Raw genomic sequence first — 17,017 nt, forward strand, 5'->3', positions numbered from 1 at the left:
ATCCAGCCCGGAACCCAAGCGCGGGCCGGCGTTCCCCGGCGGGGCGGTGCGGCGCTGTGCCGCTCCCCCTGCGGTAGCGCCGGCCGGGTGGGACTCGCTGTCCCCTGATCCCGATCCCGATCCCCGTCCTGGTCCCACCCCGCTGACCCCCCCATGGCCAAGCAGAGCCCTGCGGAGCCGCAGGCGGCGGTGCCGAGCGGCGCGGCCCGCGGGAAGAGCAAGAAGAGGAGGAAGAAGAGGAAGGCCCTCGGGGAAGCGGCGGCCGCGTCCAAAGGCCCCGGCATGGCGGCTGTGGGTCCCCCCCGCAACCCGCAGGAGTTCTCCTCCAACTGGAAGGCGCTGCAGGAGGTGAGGGGGACCGGAGGATGCGGTGGGGACAGGGAAGCAGCGGGGCCATGCTGGCAGTGCCTGAATGCAGCTCCGCGGGGCAGGGACACCTCCCACTGTCCCAGCAAAGCCCAATGTCCAGCCCGGCCTTGGGCACTGCCAGGGATCCAGGGGCAGCCTCAGCTGCGCTGGGCACTCTGTGCCAGGGTCTCCCCACTCTCACTGAGAAGAATTTCTTCCCAAAATCCATCTAACACTGCACTCCAGGGTGTTGTCAATAGTCCCTCTCCCCCTTTCCTGAAGGCTCCTTTTAGGTACTCCAGGTCACTCTAAAGCCTTCTCTTTTCCTTTATCTTTCTATCTTTTTTTTTTTTAATGTCATTTCAGCTGCTGAAACAAAAGGCAAATAACTCCAAGAAGCCCATCCCCACGGGTCAAACAGACACCAAAAAGAAGCAGCCACTCAAAGCAGCCAAAAGCCCAGAAGTCCCAGCAGTCAATGGGAATGGGAATGTGGTAAAGGTAAAATCCACAAATAAAATGGAAAATGGTGCTGCTAAAGCTCCTTTGGCCAAGCCAGAATCCAAGGGGGTTACAGCAAATAAGAACTTAAATGGCACCAAAAGCAATGGGAAAAGCAGCAAAGAAAAAAGGAAAAATGGCATTGTTGTGAAGGAGAAGGATGAGCTGAAACACAAGAGGAGGAAAGCTGAGGAACCCCTGGAGCAGCAGCCCAAAGAGTGAGTATTTCAGGCAGCAGCCATGGATGTGAATATTTATTGTGGGAGGAGCACAGAGAGGTACATTCCAAGCAGCTGCACCTTTCCAGACTAAATTCTGAAAGAAATAAGGAACATTTTGCCCCAACTCCTCAGACACAACAAGAAACCTGCAGAGGTGCCAGCCATAGACTTTATTTTCACAGGGTTTATCTCTTGGTTTTAAAAGTAAACATACTTTTTGTACAACAGACACCAGATTGCTTTGAGAGTGTTAAATGTCATAATTCTGTTCTTCCCAGGGCTGACATCTGGTTTGATGATGTTGATCCCAAAGATATTGAAGCAGCACTAGGACCTGAAGCAGCAAAAATTGCCAGAAGGAACCTGGGGCTTGAAACAGAGCAATGCCAGTCTGTGGAGAAGGTGCTGGTTAAGGAAAAGGCTTTTGATGGGTGAGTGACATTGCAGGGGGAAGGATGGAATCAGTGTGAGAAATGGGAAGATAGAAACTTCCAGAAACACTTAAAGGTTTGATCTGCAGCCTTGGAAGAAGCTTAGATTGATGTAAAAATAAAGTACACAGACATTAAGCAGAAAAATCATAAACTCATGTTTCTATAGTTGTAAATAAGAGTATACCTTAAGTAAAAAACTGTATTAATAAGATAGTGAAGGGTTTATAATGTCAGGGTGTAATTGTACAGAGTAAGCTAAGAGTTGAGAAGTTATAATAGAAACAAGTGAAAATAGCCCATTAGATAAAAGTGTACACAGTGGGGTAGAAATAAGTAAAAGTGATAGGTTAGGACAGCAAAATAACTTTGTAGCAAGTGTCTGTTAGTTTAGAAAGTTATATATTGTTTTGTAACAAAGAATTTATAACTACTCCTGAGCTATAACCAACTACTTACCCTCATAAATCTCACAGCCCCTAGTCTGTACAATAAATTGCTTTTAACCTGACTGTAGTCCCATCCCTTCAATTAAACAACAATAATAACAATAATATCAGGGCTATCAGACTGGCTTTTGCTAACTGACCTGCACAGTGAGCTGACATCTCCCTGCCCCTGCTGCCAGGCTTTGCCCTGCTCACATCAAGGTGTCCCCAAGGTGTCCCTTTGCCTTCCAGGCTGACCAGGGCCGTGGCCATGGACTGTGAGATGGTGGGGGTGGGCCCCAAGGGCGAGGACAGCATCTTGGCTCGGGTGTCCATCGTCAACCAGTTTGGCAAGTGTGTGTATGACAAGTTTGTCAAGCCCACGGAGAAGGTGACAGACTACAGGACAGCTGTCAGTGGCATCCGGCCTCAGAACGTAAACTCAGGTACCAGGGGTCCCCCAAAGAGGGAGGATTCAGTGGGTTGGCACAGAAGCCTCATTGGCTGAGCTTGGGAGGGTTTGAGACCTAATTTGGGAAAGCAAAATGCTGAGATTTGACTTAAAATTAATGCTAAGAAAAATTGTGGGAAGAAGTGTTTTTATACAGTGATCATCAACACCTTTGAAGGAATTAACTGGTGGAATATAGTATAAAAAAAAAATCATTTCCTTTTCATGCTGTACTCTTTGTAGAATTCTCTACACCCTTGAAGGAATTAACTGGTGGAACATAGTGTATAAAAAAATATAATTTTCTTTTCTCTTTATGGAATTCTCTGTGTTCTAACAAGCAGAGATTCAGTGTACTGTACAATAATAACAGTCCCAAGGATCAGTTACTTCCCAGAAAAAAAGCAGTAGTTGCTCATGGAAGGTGTTTCTTTGTGTGGCATTTTTAGGTGAAGACTTCAAAACAGTTCAGAAGGAGGTGGCTGAGATCCTGCAGGGAAGGATTTTAGTTGGGCACGCCCTGCGGAATGACCTAAAGGTACAGTGAAAATGGAGTTTCTGATACATTGTTCTGGATCAAGGGACACTGAAAATGGAGTTTCTGATAAATCATTCTGGATCAGCCCTGTCTGTATGAGCTGGGTCTTGTCCTTTCATGGCTTTAAAGTGCCTCTTACAGTGGATGGGAGGAAATAATGGGCAGCTGCACAGTCAGCTCTGTAAAGTTTCATACAATAGCACATTTTAGACTGAAAATGTGATTTCTTCTAGGTCCTACTTCTTGATCACCCTCACAAGATGATCAGGGACACACAGAGATACAAACCTTTCAAAGAGAGAGTCAAGGTAAGAGATTGCTGGGAAGGTGCTCAATTAACAGACTCCAGAGCTGCTGGCTCACTCCTGAGCTTGCTTTTACCTCACCCTGTTCCTTCTTTCCTACCTATGCACACACAAATCTCCTAATTAATTAATTATTCCTGGTATTTCACCAGCAGAGGCTAAGATGTGCTGTACTTTGAGGAACATATTTTTACATAACACCCATCTCTGTTATTTCAAGTCCTGTGAGACAGCATGGTTTGTGATCTGTTCTGTCCCCAGAGTTCCAGGCCATCCCTGAAGCTGCTGTGTGAGAAGCTGCTCAGTGTGCAGGTGCAGACAGCAGAGCACTGCTCGGTAGGTACCTGCCCACAACAGCCAGCTCTGGCTCTGGTTCAGCCCCCAGGGCTGTGCCTTCATCCCAGTGAAAATCAGCAAATTCTGCTTGGAAGTGACATTGTCATCTCTGCTTGCTCACTGTTCACTCATTTCATAAACAACTTCTGCACAACTCTTAACTCTGAATTCTTGTTCAAATTCCCAGGGATAAAGGCAATGATCAAGATCTGTTTACTCTAAAAGCAACATTCTGCACTGTGGCAGGATGGATAAACAGTGGGAGACACCTGAACCTCAGCAGATCCTTTATTTCAGTGGGCAGGAGGATGGAAAAGAGGAATGAACTGGGGAAGCAAAACTGGGAGGGGAGCTCATAGATGCTGTATCAATGACTAAATTCTCTTAGGACTTTCCAATGTAGAGCCTTGTGGTGGGCCCTGCACTCTAAATACACCATTTTTCCCTTTCCCTAGGCACAGAGCCTACATGTAAAAAGAGATCATGAAATGTTAATTGGAAGGATGTATTAAAAGGATGGAAGATTCAGCTGTTTATTATCTCACATCTTTGTCTGGTTCTGTTTCAGATCCAGGATGCACAAGCAGCTATGAGACTTTACACCCTGGAGAAAAAGAAATGGGAAGCTGCTGTTAAGAACAAAGCTAACAAGAAAAATTGTAAAGCTTAAAAAACACAGGGCAGAATCTTTCATCTGCAGCATTTGCTGGTTTGATGTCACATTCCAGATTTAGAGAGAAGTCAGAACTGACAGCAGCTACTTCATAAAATCAATCCAAAGACAATGCTACAATAGCCTGGAAGTGCAGGAATGCTGCTGGTATCCCGTGCCTGATGCCTGCTACTGTGCTCAACCAACCTTTGTAACAAATGCCTGAAGTTGGGAAGAACTTCATCAGTTAAATTCCTTCAACAGAAATAGACACTGAATAAGTTAAAAATATTAAATTATGATAGATGAAGGAAGAAACTGTCATTGCTTTGTCAAAACTCCAAGGATTAAGATCTTTATTTCAAGTATGTTGAGGCCCACAAAGTGATGTCTACTGCAAGGTGAATTCTTAATTATTGCTGTTACACAGTTGTGGTACCCAAACCATCAATAAATACCCGTTTGTATATTATTAATAGCCCAATATTCTTTTTTTCTGGTGAGAAGAATCCTCTAATGGAGGCTCCAGGCTTTTGTATCCAGCAGTTTTGAAAGTGTTGCATCCACCAAGGTCAGAATCTCCTGGAGAGAAACGAGAGAATTGTCAGACAGAAGATTACCTTGTTGCTCCACTTATTTTTGTATTCATTTATTAATAAAAACAATGTGTCTAACACAGGTCTTTGAAGTGGCTGCTGTTACAACAGGAGAGGGAGCTTTCTCCCCTTCTGGGATTATTTTTTTCTGTGCTACCTTGGGGCTGCAGTGTTCATTGAAAGGGTGCAGGCAATGCCTGCAGGAGAACAGTTTGTGACTGTCTTTGAGAACAATTCTGTAAATACAAAACTAAAATCAGCAAAATTAAGACTAACCAGTTCTATTGGCTTGATGAACAAACCTAATTATTGGTTTCTTGCCAGCAAGCCATTGCAAAAGAAATATGAGTGTAACACATTAAATAGCTCTGGTAACTTTGCTGGTTTTTCCTTTTTTTTCAGTGTGACTACTTGGTGAAATTTAATGCAAGTTAAATCTTCCCACAAACTGTCAGAGAGGTTTTTTTGGGTTTTTGTTTATTTGTTAACAATGCCACTTCCAAATCAAAAATAAATTGGATGTAATATACTTATGGCTTTATTCCTGTAAACTTCAGCCTGGTTTAGCATGAGGACTGCAATAAATTAATGTAATGTTGCAAGAGACCAGAACATAATTTTTTAAAATTTCAGCATTAACAACAACAAGAAAAACAACTTTCAATCATTTGTTCTCAGTAATTAGAACTATCCTTACAAACTCACTCTTCACTCCACATGCAGCTAATTCTCTAAATTTCTGCACTATGATCAAATCCCTCACCAGAAATAATACATGAATATATTTTATTATCACAGAGACTTCTCCATACCGTGCTGAATGGAAACTGGAATTTTATTTCAGACAACAGCTTTTCCATTTTGTGGGACCTCATATTCAGCATAACCTCATCTGCAGTGCCAATGAACAGAAAATTTCTGGTTAGAGCACAACTGCCAGTGGAACTAAAGGAGCACAGGGAGAGGACAGAGTTACACAAGGAGGAGGCAAGAGAAGATGAAGTTAAAATGTTTTACCATCAGAGTGGTATTTGTTTGGAACAAGTGGAGTGAATTCTCAGGAGGATGAATGCAATTTTCTCAGACATGAAGTCTTTCCTGAGAGCAGCTAACATGTCCCTGAGAGCTGCTGTTGTGGTTTTACTGATTTTGGGGCTGGGAGAGAGGAGGAGACTCAACAAGTGGCAGCAGCAGCCATCTCACCATACTGAACCATCTCGTTCATGAGCAGGCACAGAGCCTCTGCCACCCCTGGCTCGTGGGAATGAAGGTGATATTCCTGTTTGATCAGCTCTGTTCCACTGCCCTTGGAGTCCAGCAGAATTGCCAAAGCTGCAGTTTCTGCAAGGAAGACAAACACTGCTGGAGCTGCAGACTGCAGGATCTGTTCCCATCCCCTCAGAGCTGGCTCAGGGCACCTTTTCAGGAAGTTGTGCCCATTATTTTCAGTTTTCCTAACAACTGTTCTGAAGCATAATTGGGAACAAGTAGAAGACCAGATATGCAGAAGTGATTTTAATTTCATGTTGATGGAGCTGATTGGTAATTAATAAAAGCAGAAGTGCTGAATGTTACCTGAGAGCCTCACAAGGGTGGCTAAAGCCAGGCAGCCATTCTGCACCAGCCTTTTTCTTTCTGGGTTCATCCTGAGTGCATCCAGCAGAAGTGCTGCTGTGGGCTCATAGTCACTGTCAGCTAAGCAACCTTTAAAGAAAATAAACAAAACACACAGGAAAGCCCAAAATTTCAGTATCCTCCAGGCCAGAAGAATAAAGAGTCCTGAATACTCAACTTATTCTGATGGGGAATAGAAATGAGATTGCTGAGGGTGTTTTGCTCAGCTTTCCCAGTGGAATGATGGCACAAGGGCAGGCAGTAGGTAAATGTGACAATATTGTTGCATGAGGAAGAAATAAGACAGAGTAGGACTGCAAGGATGGGTTCCTTAGTGCAAATGATAATGATTATTTCTTTTTTAATATGAAATACTGTTCCAAATCAACCAAGCAAATAGCTGCCTATTAGCAGTCTCTGGTGATTTAATTGCTGCAGCTCATCAAAAATGGCTTCATTAGGGAGCCACAGAGCGAGTGCAGGAAGAGCAACCCAGAGAGGATGCAAATTCCTGACTCTGCTGCCCTCTCCAGCCCAGCAGCCCGGACTGCAGGGCCACCACTGACACACAATCCCAGCCTTTCCCATGCCCAAGGGACAGAGGGGACCCTGGGGTCACCCACCTTGGAGTGCCAGTGCCCACAGAGCTGAGCAGGCAGACTCTGCAATGACTCCATTGTGGAGGTGTTCCTGCAGCACTGCTGAGGTGACAGGGACAGCACTTGCCAGCACTGCTTGCTCTGTGTTATCCTCTGAATTCCCTTAGCAGAAAGGAAATGCAGCAGGCAGGGTTATTTAATGAAGTAATGATATCACTGTATGTCAAATAATATCAGTAAAACCTTAATGGCTGCTGGCATTGGAATAATGCAACATTGTTTTAGTCTGGAGGGCAGCAGAGGGAAGGAATCAAAAATGTACAGAACCAAACCCAGTGCTACAGAACTAATAAATAATTCTGTTTATTGGAGAAAGCTGAACTTCTGCAGGAACTAGTGTTCTTTGTCATTTAAATTATGCATAGGGATCACAGCAAGAAGCCTCCAGAAATAACCACAGTTTTGACAGTATCCAGGCTGCAGGATGGAAATTCAGCTGTCCCATAAATCCAATGGGTAATTTGCTGCACAGAGGGAATAAAACACACCAGGTGAAACTGTGCTCAAGCTGTGCTTCCAGCCTTGCAGGATGATCAGAACACACCTCCACAAGAACACATCACAAACAAATCAGTAAATATAAAATCAGGTCACATCTTGGCCCCAACGGCTCAAATGTGACACCTTATCACACAAAGGCTTGCTAAAAAACTCTGCATTCATTTTTGTTTTTATCTAACTCTGGATCACAAAGTGATGGTAGCAGTGCTGTGGAAACAACTCTCCAGAATCACAAAATCAAATTGGTTTGGGCTGGAAAGAATCTTAAAAATCATCTCATTCCATCTCCCTGGAACAAGAATGGGAGAAAATCCAATCTCATTTCCCAATCAGGAATGTCTGAACTCAGTTAGGCTCAATACCTGCTGCTGTTCAGCCACAGGAGTGCAGGCACAATATTCCTGTGTTCTACTCACCACTCACAGCCAAGCTCCAGAGAACAGCACAGCAAGAGAAGCAGATATTGTCATTGTGAAGAAAACGCCTCAAAATTGACAGAAGGTCTGGGATGATTCCAACTTTCCTCAAGTTCTCCGCAGCTACTTCTGCAAACCACAGAAATTCTGTAGAATCTGGGATTTTTGTCCCACTCACTGGCCTGGAAACAGGCAGCACTAAGGTGTTTAAACTGAGATAACAGAGAGGTAACATGAGCCCATCAGCTGCACAAAAGGAAGCAAGGGAACAGACCCGAATTCTTTAACAAGATGCATTTAACACATCTGATCCATTCAAATGCATGCCTGGCCATCCTTCTTCCTCACAGACTGGGAATTCACAGAGCAGGAAAGGAACTGAGAGGATTTAAATTACAATTTTTTACCTGTTTCCATTTAAGGATTCAAACTAAGCTTCAGAATTAGGAAACGCTGGGTAAAAACAGTTTGGTCTTAGACATGACTCTTTGTAATAATTTTTTTGAAGATTTCCCCCTTGCTGCTAAATCCTGCTGTAACCATTTCTAAAAACAGTCTTTGATGAATGTTGAACTGACACTGAAAACAACTAAAAATATTATAAATATTTAGCAATTACAAGTTCAGAAGAAAAGAGAACAAAGTAGAGAAGTTAGGGAGAATGGTTTCAATTCATCATGGCAGAGTCCAAAATAGAATTCAGGTTCTGTGCCCTCATTTTCTCAAGCACTACTATTTGCAGAGCTTTTATTTGTTTCCAAACCAAGAGGAAATACAGATTTGTATCTTTTAGAGTAAATCTCTGAAGCCTCAGCATTGTTTCTTAAGCTTTCAGGGGTGTTATCACTATCTGGTCAATCTTACCACTATTAAATTAATAATTACCCACAGACATCCACACCTCTCAGTGTGGATTATATCTTGGATTTGTTTCAAAAAATAAAAATAAATTAAGATTCCCCAAAGAATGAGCAAGGTGACCCACCACTGGCTGAAACCATCATCAGGACTGTGCAGAGCATTGAAAGGAACTCTTCATTTTCAGAATGTTCCCTCACTGTGTGCAACAGGCTGCTGGCCACACTCTCATCCAAGGCCATCGTCACCCCCTGCATCAGAGCTGTCACCACAAACAAACAAATAATAAATAATAAATAATAAATATTTGGAATAGAACAAAGATTTCAGTGCTTTTGAATGAAATCTGAACCCCCTGCCCTGCAATCAGCATAGCAAAGCATTCAATTAGCAGCATTTCTTAGCAAAAGTTACTTTAAACTTTCATTTGCTGAAACTCAATTCTTAGTATTTTTAAGCTCATATCATCAGGTGGTTTTGGGGTAAATTGCCATGAAAGTGACAGCAGGGACCACACAAGAGACCCAAAACCACTTTTATGGTTTAAAATTAAAATACCAAAATAACAAGAGTCTTATTTATGCCCTCTAGCAACACTCTGCATAACATGAAAACAAACTTGGTTGGACAAGATCAGCACCTGTATTTAAAATTAACACAGAATTGCTGTGTGCCAGTCCTGAAGGAAGGCCATGAGAATTCAAAAAGCTGCTTAACTTCCTTTAGTTCTTTAAATTCATCCCCTAAAATTGTTAATTGAGCAGATAATGGGTTCAGTAATCTTTACAAGACCCAGCAGAAGGAGGAAATCTTAATTGTACCTTGACTAAGAATTTCAAGCAATAAAGTGCAGCCTTCCACTTGTAAATCCAGAGAATCTGTGTGAACCTTCATGGCAAGAGTGATCACTTCTGTGCATGTCAGCAGATAGGGGAATGCTGTGGGGAGAAAGAAATTCTTTGAGAAAGGTTCTTGAATCAAAGAGAACAAACCAGAGTGAATTGTTTTAATCTGAGTGGGAAATGTCTCCTATCAATTAAAGCTAAGAAAAACCCTGAGTTTTAACATCACAAGCCAATGCCAGCATTAAAGTGCTGTCAGAGGACAGAGCATTTTAGAACTGATTTAACACAGTGCTTTGAATTATGAACTTTGATCTGAAAATCTTTCAAAAGAAAGATTTTCTTTTGAAAAATGTGCAGCTTCTGGGAGCAAACACACAGCTCTCACCTCAGAGCTTTACAGACACAGGAATTGGCCATGTGGAGCTTCCTTTGGCTCTGCCAACCTTGCAGCCCCAGGAATTACCCCCAGGTCATCACAGGGCTTGTGGAAATTACCTTCCTCAAATGTCAGCTTGTTACCAATTCAAATATCACAGGTTTGGTTTTCTTCCCCCAGTGCCCATTTTTATTATCCAGTAAAACCCCTCTGCTGGTTAACAGAAGCATGTACAGAACAAGAACCAACACAATCCCATCAGCTACAGAAACAGGAAGAGAACAATTTCATTCTCATTTGTGGGCAGTAGAAATGTTTTCCTCTTCCTATTATCTCAAAATGTAAGGAAGGAGCAGAATAAATGAATAAAGAAATAGATCAAGTAGTGCCTTACCAGTTTTATCCTCTACAAAGCTGGCAAGGTATTGGATGCCTTCAGCCTGGACTGCTTCAACATCCCAGGAAGCCTGCATGAATGCTGAGAAACCAAGGAAATTCTTCCAACCATTCCACACAAACACACAAAGCACTCAAATTGTCTCTGTTTTGTGCAAGCTGTGAATTCATATGAATGAAAATAATGAAATCTGGGATTGTTGAAAAGAGAAAAACTTTTCTCCCCCCAACTCATTAAACATCAAGTGTTATGATTCACAGTGTATTTGGCATTATATATATTTTTTTTGACAATCTGTTGGAATATTAAATCAGCAGGGATAGGAGCTTTAAATGCATTATTCCAATAGACTTTTCAGATTAAAATAACATCTTCCTTACTTAGAAGGAAAATAATGGAGCAGATCCCTTGTGGCATGAATCAGCAAACATCTTACAATGCAAACAAAATAAGTGGAGCTCCCAAATTTTCTGAGGAATGACCTCTGAGCCTGTTTAACTTTTGCAATAGGAATGGCTGAGAACCTTAGGAATTTAGAGGAAAAATAACATAGTGATCCTTGCTCCAAAGATTATCCCATTTTATTGCAGGTAAAATGAGAGGCCAAGAATTTATTTCTAGTTAGAATACATCCTGACTGGAAGGGTTTATTTCCTGTGAAAATCACTCTTACATTAATCTTATTCTCCTTATTACCTAGAACATTTTCAACTCCTCCCTGCAAGAGCTCATCTGTTATTGAGGGAAGCAGAGACTTCTTCAGTTTTATTGAGGTCTCACCAGCAAAAATCAGGCATTTCTCAACAAATGGATCAGTGATCAGATCCCTGGAATTTTGAGAGACAAAGGCAGCACCAGTGAGTTAGGACTGGTAAGTTAGAAAAGAAAAATATCTACAGGTATTGTTTCATTTTGATATAAAAAAAACTAATATTGCTTCTAGAGTAGATTATTTTTGACAGAACTTAAACAATTTACTTCCAAAAAGCTCAAGAAAGAGCTCACATGGCACAAGCCACGTTAGGTGTCAAGTTCAGACTCACAAAGTTGTGTATAACATGAATTTATAATATAACTGCAAAAAGGGACAGCTGTGCATCTCAGTGTCCCCTCTGCAGGAATATCAAATGTTTAATAACTCAGTTTGTTGAGGCAGGAGGATAAGCAATGTTAACCCTTTGCAACAGCAGTGAACATTCCCAGTTTGTGGGGGTAGGAGGGGTTCAGGACAAAATAAATCAAGGGGAGGCAGCCAGAAGTCACCTTGCTGTGGGCCTCATGCTGGGCTCAATCTGTAGCATCATCAATAACAGTGGGAAGAAAGGCAAATAGTTTCTTTCTCCATCCTGGATCAGGGTCAGGACTCCCTCAAGGCAGCTGCTGTCCCCTCTGATACCCTGCAGGAAGGATTTTATCTCTTCTGCCTGGGAAGAGCACAGTGGCAGAGAGCTCTCACATTTCCTGATGAGCCCAGGACCCTTCAAATCCCAAATAAATCATTCTTACACACCTTCAGAACAAAGCAGCTCATCATGTCAAGGAGGACACAGCCCAGGGACCAGATGTCAGATTTCTCACTGAAAGAAAACCCAAATGTTTCTGGAGCCATCCAAGACTTGCTTTCTGTAGGAACAGGAATCACATGGTGACATTGTGCTTCCAAAAACTACAAAACACTGTAACTAATGAACATTTCCCTAAGATGTTCCTGAGGACAAAGCTAAAAAGGATTCCAAGTGTATTGATTGCAGAAACTCACACACATATCTACATTTTTCACTCGTGAACACAATTAATGCTGCAGACAGCTGCCTATGAAAATCCTATTTAGAAGACAAAGAGCAGAGAAAGGAGAGGAAAGACAACTTTTTCCTCTTTCCTCATTTCTCTCTGAGGAATAAAAACATTCACCAAACTGAAACCTTTTAAAATACAGTAGGAAAGAAAAAATAGCAAAACAAATGTCTACCTTCTTCCACTCTGATTTTCCATTTCAGCTCATCACTCATCAGTGTTTCAGTGCTGAAGTCACTCAGCATGAAGGATGGCTCACCAGTCACCAGGATGTTTGATGGCTTCAGATTTCTGCAACACAAATATTTCTGTCAGCCTGTGAAATTAGAATTTAATCACATATAATTACAAATTCCCTGCATCTTTAGCCCTCAGAAGGTTTGGTTTGGGGCTTTTGTGGGGGTTGGAAATTGTTTTGGACATTCTTTGTTTGTGTTCTGTTGGTTTTCATTTTTTTTTTTTTAATATGCAAGTGATAATCAACCAAAATACAATTATTTTCCTCTCTAAATGCTTTAAAATTTGTGCTTGGGACACAGATTGATCTGAGCATGGATTGCAAGGGTTGTCTCTTATTCAGATACACAAACTTTGTCCATCACAGCCACCAAAATGTGAGCATTTAAAGAGATGGACAATTTTTTAAATATTAAAAAAAAACCCAGGCAATAATACTTCAATCAAATGAGTATTCCAGACAAAACTCAGGAAATAAGTAACTTCAGAAGTTAAAAAAACGAATCTAAAGTCTGGAACTTCTCCCTTTTGGAAGAGTAAAATTCCCTGGCTCTGAGCACTGCAAAGAACAGGAACCTGTCAGACAAAGAAAATGAGATTTCTGCTCACCTGTGCCAAATATTTTGTTTGTGTATGTAAAACAAAGCATCCACCATCTGTCCCAGGAGCTTCTGAACCACCTGTGGAGGGAGACAGACATGAAAGTGTAACACAAACTCAGGAACTTCCAAATCTCTTTCAGAACTGAGCTTCCAAAACCACCCTCCTGTGCTTTGAAGGCTTTAGGGAGGATTTGCAGAAAGAAGGAATTCCAGAAAAGCACCAAGTCTCTCAGTTCAAACAGGTGCCTCCTCTGTAGTTTTTACCATGGCTGATATCTTTTCTGAGTTCTCCCTCTTTTCCCTGATTAGAGCTGAGAGATCTCCTTGGCCTGAGTGCTGCATTACCAGGCACAGGAACAGAGATGAGACCTGCAATAAAACATTGCACCAAAATTGCTGAATTGTTTGCAGGTAACAGAGACAAAACCAAGCTGGTGGGTGTGATGTTCACAGTACAAAAAAAAAGGTTCTGAGATGATTATTCTCTCACAGAAGAGACAATATTTAATTTCTTTCATTAAAAATCCAGCATGCTCATTGTTTTAGCAAATAAAACAAACCACCACTATCAAGCATCTTATCTGAAGCTGTATAGGATGATTCAAATCAATTATACATCCAGAAAATCATCAAAGGTTCTGTCCAAGCACTGAAGAAAATCTGCCAATAAATAAGTCAGGGCTTTCAGCTTCTTGTGGTCCCCTATAGAAGGGTTTTCATGCAGGCATGAAAATCAGAATTGCACACTAATTCCCATCAGAATCTGGAGTCTGCCATGTGATGGACTCCAATCCATACATATTCACAGCTTTTGTGTGTGTGTGTATTCAGGAGGCAAAAAAAATAAAAAAATCAGGATTGTTTCAAATCAAAAAACCTTTTTTAGCATCTCACCCAGTGACCCCAAATGTAAATCTGTGAACAGACTCGTGTGCCTAGAACATAAACTACACATCCCAGTTTAACTAATCCTCTTCCATTGTTCCATTCTCACCTCATTATTCCAAGTCAGGAACAATTCTTTGTAAGTGCAGATGTTAACATGGCACAGTTTTAGCAAATCCTTTGCCTGCACAGAAAAAGATAAAATAGAGACAGATTTCTACAGCTACACAGTCCTTCCCTTTACCAGGACCTTAAATAACACCAAAGCCAATTCCTCACTTGTTCATGTCACATTTCTGATCCAACTCTTGCAAAGTGCCAGCTCTGTTAAATATTTGCATACACAAATGTGGAAAGAAGGAAAATATTTCACCCAGTGCTGCAACAGCCTTGTGAGATTCTGAGATAGAAACTGATCCACAGGGAGATGATGTGTGAACCACCCCCTTCTTCAGCTCCTAACATCCTAACCTGAAAACATTTCTTAGAATCTAAGTCAGGATGATTTCTCATTATTTCCTGTAAGCTCCATGCAAGCTTGAACCTCAGCAAATACAATGGCAAGAGAGATTTTTATCTCCTTGAAGGTGGTTTCTGTGCAGGGCTCTAACAAATCTTCACCACTTCAGCAAATTTGCTGATTATGTGGAAGATAAAAAGGATTCAGGTTACTCTCCTGTAGTTGTGTTTGTGGCTGTGCAGGCACAACAGAAAAAGCTAAAAAGATCCAGGCTCCCAAATGTAACAACTGCATTTATTTTAATAGATGTATTTCAATATTTATTTCAAAAGAAAAATTGGAATAAGTTTTACTGGTAATGCAATATTTGGTACAGAAAGAGGTCAGAAAGGTCTGACCAGGATAAAATATCTGCACAGGCATTTATTGTCCTTCTTTTCCAACTCCAGATGCTGTGCATACTGGGCACTGGGAGACTCATCCATCATGTGCTATTCCACTATTTTATTGAAACTATTTTTGGTCTTTTAAGAGTATTTCTGATGCTTCTTACTCAAGGCATTATGACAAAGTTTGTACCAGAAAAAAAAGAGTGCAACAAAGGGAGAAAATCATTCACAATAAAAATGTTCAACTCTGAGAAATGAGCATATAATGAAATATGTTATCTAGACACCAAGTTATTAATAATAAACTATAAACAGACCAAGGTTCTCCTTCAGTTTAAAGGCCAAAAAGATGAGTTTTGTCCTTTGGCTTCACAAAACAAATAAAAAGTCTGAGAAGGAACTATTCTCTGAGAAGAGCTGTCCATTTGAATTTACATATCCATAAATAACAACAATTAATACAAAACCCTGGCCTGAGCCCAAGCAGAGGGCAGAGAGCACACCCCACAAATAGTCCTACCTGATTTACTTATTTACTCAGCTAATCCTTGCAGATAAAAGACTTGGTTCTACCAAGACTTTGGTCTTTGTAAGTGAAGTAGTAAAGAAAAGACTGCACCAATACCTCCTTCAAGGCCACATTTGCTTGGTGTTGGTCAATGCATTCAACCTGCACCAAACAAAAGACAGGGCTGAGACTGTAACAGAAGCAGCAAGGAACAATCCAGAACACTCTTAGCAAGGTGCAAATGACATAAATTTTCAATGATAGGTCAAATCTCTCATGTTTGGGGCAGTTTTGGTGTCAGGAGATGGGTAAAACAAAGCAGTGTTTCTGCACTGAGCTGAGGTGAGAGCACTGATGGGACCTTACTAGGCTGATGCCCTTTCCCCACTTTGAGCCTCAACATTCCCCTAAACTGATCTGAATCTCCCATTTTCCCAAAAAGCAGCACTATAACAGGCAAGCCTGCTCTTATCCAGCAGCTCAGCTGCCCAGCATGGGTCTCTTGCTATTATCCTTGTGCCCCTGGAGACAACAAACATTCCACACTCTTGTTTTCATAGCAACCACCTGCTCACCTGCTTTATTGCATATTTCTTCTGGGCAGCCTGGTCTGTTCTCAGCTGAGCCACCACCACCGTGCCCAGTGCCCCGGGCTGGAGCTGCTCCAGCACCTGCACAGGGCACACCCAGAGCACCTGCTCAGCTAGGGCAGAACAACCGAGGCAAAACAAAAAAACCCTTCCACACAGAAAACACCTGCAGCTCCCCAGGGTAGGGCTGGGGACACATCCACCTTCACCCCAGCTCCTGAGAGGCCTTGGGACAACCCCACCTTCATCCAGCCCCTGAGAGGAACACTGGCCTTGGGACACCCTCACCACCTTCACCCAGCCCCTGGGATGAACACTGACCTTCCCTTCCCTCCTTGTGGCAATCGCTGTGCTGAAAACATCCCCAAACCCCCTCGAGGATCATGGAACCCCCCTGGGCCACTCAATCCCCACCTCCTTCGGTTGTGTGCTGCTCTCAGGGGACCCCTCAATACCCCTCTATTGCCACTTGACCCACTCAGAGCCACCCTCACCACGTCCCCAAGGGCACCCACAGTGCCTACCCTGGTCACAGACCCCTCATAAACCCTCCAAGTGCCACTTTACCCACTCAGAGCCACCCACACCATGTCCCCAAGGGCACCCTGGTCACAGACCCCTCATAAACGCCTCTAGTGCCACTTTACCCACTCGGGGCCACTCATACCATGTCCCCAAGGTCACTCATAGCACCTGCCCTGGTCACAGACCCCTCATAAACCCCTCCAGAGCCACTTTACCCACTCTGATCCACCCACACCGTGTCCCCAAGGTCATCCACAGCCCCTGCCCTGGTCACAGCCCCCCCCGAGGGCCTTGTACCCCACATAGACCCCTCCAGCACCACCGACACCCCACAATGATGCTTATTGCCGGGTAGACTGAGGGCAGCACCTCATATTTTTCCATGGCGGGGGCACAGCCCGGCCTCCCACCCGGAACCGCGGGGCATTGGCCCTGGGGGCATGAGACCCCCCCCACAGGAGTGTGGTGGGGGCGCGGCCCCTTTAAGAGCGCTGAGGGGCGTGTCTTGGGGGCGTGTCCCAACTCGGAGGCCCCGCCCCCCGCGCGCCGGCGCG

The 17,017-nt window shown here is 42.9% G+C and overlaps 2 protein-coding genes across 7 annotated transcripts; one reads left to right on the top strand and one right to left on the bottom strand.

Annotated features, from left to right (window-relative positions):
- Nucleotides 1-4: 4 nt before the first annotated feature.
- REXO4 (REX4 homolog, 3'-5' exonuclease) lies at nt 5-4,885 on the top strand. Its single transcript, XM_064727622.1, has 8 exons — nt 5-348; nt 715-1,067; nt 1,349-1,501; nt 2,182-2,375; nt 2,830-2,918; nt 3,152-3,226; nt 3,485-3,559; nt 4,128-4,885. The coding sequence occupies exons 1-8, from the start codon at nt 154-156 to the stop codon at nt 4,227-4,229; spliced, it is 1,236 nt and encodes a 411-aa protein (XP_064583692.1). The 5' UTR covers nt 5-153; the 3' UTR covers nt 4,230-4,885.
- Nucleotides 4,662-17,012, bottom strand: STKLD1 (serine/threonine kinase like domain containing 1). Of its 6 annotated transcripts, none has more exons than XM_064727618.1 (19): nt 16,833-17,012; nt 15,924-16,019; nt 15,466-15,510; nt 14,101-14,175; nt 13,371-13,475; nt 13,114-13,184; nt 12,443-12,558; nt 11,984-12,096; nt 11,737-11,870; nt 11,170-11,300; nt 10,471-10,554; nt 9,677-9,793; nt 8,983-9,117; nt 7,998-8,126; nt 7,045-7,182; nt 6,383-6,511; nt 6,011-6,148; nt 5,620-5,699; nt 4,662-4,793 (listed from the first exon to the last, which is right to left on the bottom strand). In XM_064727618.1, exons 1-19 carry the CDS (start codon nt 16,845-16,847, stop codon nt 4,725-4,727), a joined length of 1,920 nt encoding a protein of 639 aa, XP_064583688.1. In that variant the 5' UTR covers nt 16,848-17,012; the 3' UTR covers nt 4,662-4,724. The 6 variants fall into 6 exon arrangements, with proteins under 6 accessions (XP_064583688.1, XP_064583687.1, XP_064583685.1 ...); XM_064727617.1 differs by having other exon boundaries at nt 7,045-7,173; nt 11,737-11,897; nt 16,833-16,940; XM_064727615.1 differs by having other exon boundaries at nt 11,737-11,897; nt 16,833-16,940.
- Between the last annotated feature and the right edge of the window lie 5 nt (nt 17,013-17,017).

Source organism: Zonotrichia leucophrys, chromosome 17, assembly GCF_028769735.1.
Source record: "Zonotrichia leucophrys gambelii isolate GWCS_2022_RI chromosome 17, RI_Zleu_2.0, whole genome shotgun sequence".
Classification (NCBI taxonomy): Eukaryota; Metazoa; Chordata; class Aves; order Passeriformes; family Passerellidae; genus Zonotrichia; species Zonotrichia leucophrys.

Bases quoted from the DNA above. Each gene is read 5' to 3' on its own strand.
- REXO4 (XM_064727622.1), top strand. From the start codon at position 154: ATGGCCAAGCAGAGCCCTGCGGAGCCGCAGGCGGCGGTGCCGAGCGGC. The intron at 2,919-3,151 runs GTACAGTGAAAA...GATTTCTTCTAG, and splicing joins CCCTGCGGAATGACCTAAAG to GTCCTACTTCTTGATCACCC. The intron at 3,227-3,484 runs GTAAGAGATTGC...TTCTGTCCCCAG, and splicing joins CTTTCAAAGAGAGAGTCAAG to AGTTCCAGGCCATCCCTGAA.
- STKLD1 (XM_064727615.1), bottom strand. The intron at 9,118-9,676 runs GTACAATTAAGA...TTGTGGTGACAG, and splicing joins GCTTGAAATTCTTAGTCAAG to CTCTGATGCAGGGGGTGACG. The intron at 4,794-5,619 runs GTATGGAGAAGT...GTTTCTCTCCAG, and splicing joins TCCAGTTTCCATTCAGCACG to GAGATTCTGACCTTGGTGGA.